Raw genomic sequence first — 6,000 nt, 5'->3', positions numbered from 1 at the left:
TTCTATTCTTGACATGATTTTAATGTACCGTATTTTTCAGACTATAAGACGCACCGGAGTATAAGACGCACCCAGGTTTTAGAGGTGGAAAATAGGGGAAAAAATATTTGAAGCAAAAAAGGTGGTAAAATATTTAATAACATAAACATACTATTATATGTGTTGTTATTATATATAATAGTATGTTATGTTGGAAGCTGCGGGTAGAAGATGGTGCTGCGGGACCAGTGTGGTGTCTGTACTGTATGAAGATGCTGGAGGGTGAGTATAAGAATGTTGGCACAGGGCTTATATTTAAAGCACCACTCCAGCACTGAAAAATAACACTGGAGTGCTGCTTTGAGATCCCATTGGGAGAACTATAACTCCCAGCATGTCCTGCAGAGCCTATGGCATGCTGGTAGTTATAGTTCACCAAAGAAGTGGCAGAGTGCTTTATTGTGTGTGGTAGTGACTAACCTTTTAATTGTGGCAGCCAGCCACACTGTGGTGAGGTAAAATGCTGGAGCATCCCATCCCATGACACCACAGAGCGCTCCCTCTTGTTGCCTCTCCACAGCACAGGAGTAAGCTTGCAGATTGTAGTGTGGTGTCTGCAGGACCTGTGATGACATCAGAAGAGGGAGGGCTCTGTGCTGCCATGTGATGCCCCAGCCCGCCCTCTTCATCTCTTCATGACATCACATGGGTCTTTATGCCCAGCACTCAGAGTCAAGCCCAGCCTGTCAGGTATGCAGCGATCTTGTCCCCTATGGCCCCTGCTGCTGCCTCCTCCTCCACCGGACACAGCTCTCCCCAGCTGCTGCAGGAATCCAGTGCTGGGGAAACCATGTGTGTCCCTGTGAAGGAGTATTCATTTGCTGCTCCTGACTCACTGCTCAGCTGACAGGTGGGCGGGGAAGCAGCTAATGAATATTCACTGCACTTTAATGATCGGGACCATGTGGTTTCCCCAGCCTGATTCCTGAAGCCTGGCAGGGACATTTTTCTGCCTCCTGCCTCCCAGTACAATCCCACTCGCTGCTGCCCCCTCCCCACGTTACATCCCTACCATAAGACGCACCCACACTTTCCTCTCATATTTGGAGGAAAAAAAGTGTGTCTTATGGTCAGAAAAATACAGTAATTGCCACCCCTTGGCTTCTTGGGTACGGTTTGAATACCATAGAAGGAGATACCCTCACATGATTTGTTGTGTTTCTCCTGAAAGTGTCAAGAGAAGGGATGCCCTGTGAAGCCCTTCCGGATATTATCCAGATGTTCATTTATGCGGACTTTTAGGGGTCTTTTGGTTCAACCAACATAAATTTTCTCACATGGACAACGAAGGATGTAGATGACCCCTACAGAGTTACATGTGATGTTAAACTTGATGGGATATTTATGAACATTATTTGTATCTGTAAAAGATGTGTACATTTTCCTGCCACATTTTGCATGTTTGCAGCAAAAACATCTGCCGCATGATCTGAAACCTATCGTTCTGGTAGTTGGCACTTTATTCGTATTTATGGAATTAGATAGTACTGGTTTAGTAGTGGGGGCAAGAAAGAGACCCAAATTTTGCAGACGTGACTGACACCGTGCACAGCCATGTGTACTCATCCAGTATGTTGATGAGTACAGGAGCTGCCTGCTATTTACATGCACTCATTTGTCCTGTAAATTGGACGAGAATAGTTATGTTGACATTTTTTTATATGCAGATCATTGGCCCATGTGGAAAATCGGCCATGTGCACTGGCCCACTAATTTTAAGGGATATGTTCGCTCTCCATTTGCAGTCCGTGGTGCACACGGACAGCACATATCCATATAACGTGACTGTCTGAACGAGCCTTTTGTTTGTTTTTAATTTTACAATAATTAAATATTACAGATATAGAGGTAGCATTTTTTGTAGATCATCTTTATTATTAATTATTTCTTCTCATTGATAAGATTCTTCATTTATCTTCTCAGCTGTCCTGATGCTTTGTAATGTGTTTATCAAGAAATATATCAACTTTCCAGTTGGACTTCCAGTTTGGGTTCATAATCTTGAATTCTTAAAGTTTCTAATGGTAGACTCCAGGCTTGAGGCAAATAGTAATTAACTTTATTCATCCTAGTTTATTTCTTGCTCCAGCCAGTCTGGGAAACATTCCAAAACCAGGTGGTCCAGGTGAGTAGGGTGTACGGAACCAGCCGCGATAGGTGAGGTGCCAACACAGTGTCCCAATGGCTACCCCAACCACACATTGAGTATAGCTAGGAGCGTAAAGTGCAGTGGAAACTAAAAGCAGATTGTACAATCCCAGAAGACTGGCATTCAACAAAAAGACTAAACGCAGAGAAGTGCCAGCAGGATAGCCTCTTCGCAAATAGCGCACAAACACGGACAGTTCTTCTGCCAAAGAAAGACAGCACAATGTCAGTGTGAAGGTCTGTGGAGAAACATGGTAACCCTGCCAATGGTGCCCTTCTGCTTGACAACTTTGTCTAGTTTCAAGCCGATGGATTAATAGTGTACCAGGGGGCAATGGTTGATGACAGGAACCAGTTAGATCCTCCAAGAGTTGGAATAAATAGGGAATACCTTGGCAAACAGATGTACTTACTCCCAATCTTAAAAGGTGCTTCAGTGAGAGCAACGGGCGTCCAGTGGGTACCAAAGAAACCAGGAGAACAAATCCAGAGAGGAGCAAAAATGTCCATCCACAGGAACAACGAACAAACTTCCTGAAAAAGGATAGAGAGTTAAAGTTTATAAAATGCTAAATCATAAGGAAAATATGCACTTTACCTTGATTAAATTTTTATTGAAAATTGACAAATGTACATGCCTCCAAACAAAAAAAGACAAAACCAAAACCTAACAACCTGTATTGTACAGTCATCGGGATGTGGTATCGAGCTCGCTTAGGAGTTGAGCCTGCTCCCTACTAGGCAGATGCTGGCTGTGCTATACAACTGCCATATGTGTCATGGGTGCACTATTCGTGGAAGCCTGGCAGCTGATAATAGGGCGTCTATGGACAGGCTTAGTGTAAAGCCACTAGATCTCTGGGGTTGCCCTGGCCTTCACCCTTTAACTCTGATGGATTACCACAGCAGCCAGGGGACAGCTGAAGGCCTCCATGATTGTTGGACACAGGGGCAGAACGCTGGACACAGGGGCAGAATGCTGGACACAGGGGCAGAAAGTTGGACACAGGGGCAGAACGCTGGACACAGGGGCAGAACGCTGGACACAGGGGCAGAACGCTGGACACAGGGGCAGAACACTGGACACAGGGGCAGAAAGCTGGACACGGGCAGTACGCTGGACATAGGGGCAGAACGCTGGACATAAGGGCAGAACGCTGGACACAGGGGCAGAAAGCTGGACACAGGGGCAGAAAGCTGGACACAGGGGCAGAACGCTGGACACAGGGGCAGAACGCTGGACACAGGGCCAGAATGCTGGACACGGGGCAGAATTGAGATACGGGACATGATTGGAGACACAGGGGGCAGGATAAAAGACATGGCGGCATGACTGGAGACACTGGGGCATGACTGGAGACAGATGGGGCAGGATTGGAAACAGATGGGGCAGAATGGAGACACAGGGGGCATGATTGCAGACATGGGGGCATGATTGGAGATGGGGCAGAATGGAGATACGGGCATGATTGGAAACACTGGGGGCAGGATTGGAGACAGATGGGGCAGGATCATGGGGCAGGATGGATATGATGGAGACAGATGGGGCAGGATGGGGAGATCATATGGGGCAGAATGGATACTCATCAGGGCAGGATGGGAGAACATATGGCTGACGCCAGGAATGAGACACACGGGGGCTAGGATGGCGAAAATTATTACCATATGGGCTAATTAAGGGATATTATTACTGCAGTGATGTACTTATTTTATTTTTTGAGTATACTGTTTTAAATGGGGGGCGGTCCTGTTACTGTGTAGAGTGATACTTTGTCGCCTTCTTCATGTGGTGTAATGTAGAAGTTGGGAAAATGAAGTAATGTGTTCTGCAAGCGGAACTCGAGATAACGGTGTTATTTCCTGCAGAGACGAGTCCTGGCTGCATGAAGTGATGGTGGTCTGTGCTGGGTGAAAAATTAAAAACAAAGATGAAGGACTTCACCTAGAGGCATCACTGGTGAGTCAGTGTGTTACCTATACATTGACACTATACACTGTATACTATATACAGCGGTCCTGTGTATAATGTCACCAGTGATCACTGTATTACCTATACACTATATACAGAGCTCCTGTGTATAATGTCACTGGTGATCACTGTATTTCCTGTACACAGACACTGCATACTAAGTACAGATCTCCTGTGTATAATGGCACTGATGGTGATAGTATTGTGGGGTTTTTTTTATTACTGATCAGTATTGTAGTATTCAGTCACTATGTGGTGGTAATATGTGGTCTGGTCATGATGTTGTGGTATTTGTTCCTTGTATTTGTTATTATTCGATCACTGTGGTGGTAATATGTCATCTGGTCATAGTGCTGTGGTATTTGTTCCTTGTATGTGGTATTATAGGTCATTTTAAAAATTGAAAAATAAATAAAAATATACCTAATTTGTATTGCATATTTTAACAAATATTTAATAGGTTACAGTAGAGTAGGGCCTGGCCAAAAGTGCCTACCTTGTCATTTTGGTGGCTTAAAAAAGTCTTTTGGCCAAAACAAAAGCTGCCGGCTATATGTGTCATCTGGTGATGGGAACTGTCAATGTGTGATAGGTGAGAAGTGTAGATTTTCCAAGAGAGAGCGGTGGGACTGTGGACAGTTCGAGGGGTGGAGCGTGGAGGCAGGGCTGGGGTGGATCCTGGGCGGAGTCTCAAGGGGCCCCAAAAATTTTGCCAGTATGGGGCCCCAAAATTTCTAGTGGCAGCCCTGACCACAGCAGCCAGGGGACAGCTGAAGGCCCCCATGACAGCAATCTTAGATCTTAGCCTTGCTGGGATTCCTAGAAGAGTGTCAATTGCACGATATACTGCAATATTTTACTAGTGGTCCGGTGGCCGGCCATCTTCAGCAATGCGCCTTACCTAGGTAACTGGCCACTGTGAGACTGCAGAGTGGCTGTTGATTTATGCAACAAACTGCACACTATAGAATTAAAAATCCCTTGGTTCTTCGGAATGAAGAGGATTTTTAATAAGACAGAAATAGGAATGTTGCTGGTTTTTACAAGCTCTCTGCAATCTTAAACATTTAAGAACTTGAGAAAATTGGTTTAACTCCCCTCTGCCCTTCTATGTTTGTCTATATGTGCACTCTTCATGCTAACGTTATTAGTCATAAATGATCTCACTATCACAAAATTGTGAGTACTAAATTCTAACCCTTCTCTCCCCCCAAATACTACAGAGTATATCCTATATCACCCTCATCCATTACATTGTGACAACTAATAAATTGTTGTGCAATTTATGTCACTTATAGTAATTTTATAAGGAGATCACTAACACAGGAATACTCCTTCATCTGTACCCAATATTAAGTATTATTATGGCATTGGATGTAATCATTTTACAAATCCCTTTGCAATAAGTAGAATTTATTTATGTTTAAGCATGCAAACTCTATGAAAAATATGGCTCATAACCATATCCCTGTTTGTCATCCTCCTTGTGACCAGTATGTCTCTGACAACAGAGGACAGTGACAAATGTGAGTCTCACAGCTGTAATGAAAACTACAAACCAAGTTTTATGTAAATTTGTCTAACAAACAAAAGGAAAGATTAAAGGCTCAGTTCATTATTGTCTTGGCAGCTTTTTTTCCTGGAGTAAAAATGGTCCTAATAGTGAATTTTATGTCTGTGCTTTATTAATTTATTTAATTTGCAACTTTTATATTTTATTTACTTTGTTCTGTATGTTTCTTTTGCTTGGTATTATTTGGTTATCCAAGCACTGCAACCTTGCAGCGCTGGGGTCCTAGGTTCAAATCCCACAGAAGACAACATCTGCAAGGAGTTTCTATGTT

At 43.9% G+C, this 6,000-nt stretch overlaps 1 protein-coding gene across 1 annotated transcript in view; it reads right to left on the bottom strand.

The window, feature by feature from the left end:
* Nucleotides 1–1,615: 1,615 nt before the first annotated feature.
* FITM1 (fat storage inducing transmembrane protein 1) overlaps nt 1,616–6,000 on the bottom strand; it is a 38,663-nt gene continuing 34,278 nt past the window's right edge. The window contains exon 2 of the mRNA XM_069761852.1: nt 1,616–2,721. Coding sequence (XP_069617953.1) covers nt 2,103–2,721 — 619 coding nt within the window. The 3' untranslated portion in view covers nt 1,616–2,102. The remainder of the gene's footprint in view (nt 2,722–6,000) is intronic.

The sequence above is a fragment of the Ranitomeya imitator genome, chromosome 1 (genome assembly GCF_032444005.1).
Source record: "Ranitomeya imitator isolate aRanImi1 chromosome 1, aRanImi1.pri, whole genome shotgun sequence".
Lineage (NCBI taxonomy): Eukaryota > Metazoa > Chordata > Amphibia > Anura > Dendrobatidae > Ranitomeya > Ranitomeya imitator.
The sequence above is the reverse complement of the archived record's forward strand: the minus strand, read 5'-3'. Positions and strand labels throughout refer to the sequence as shown.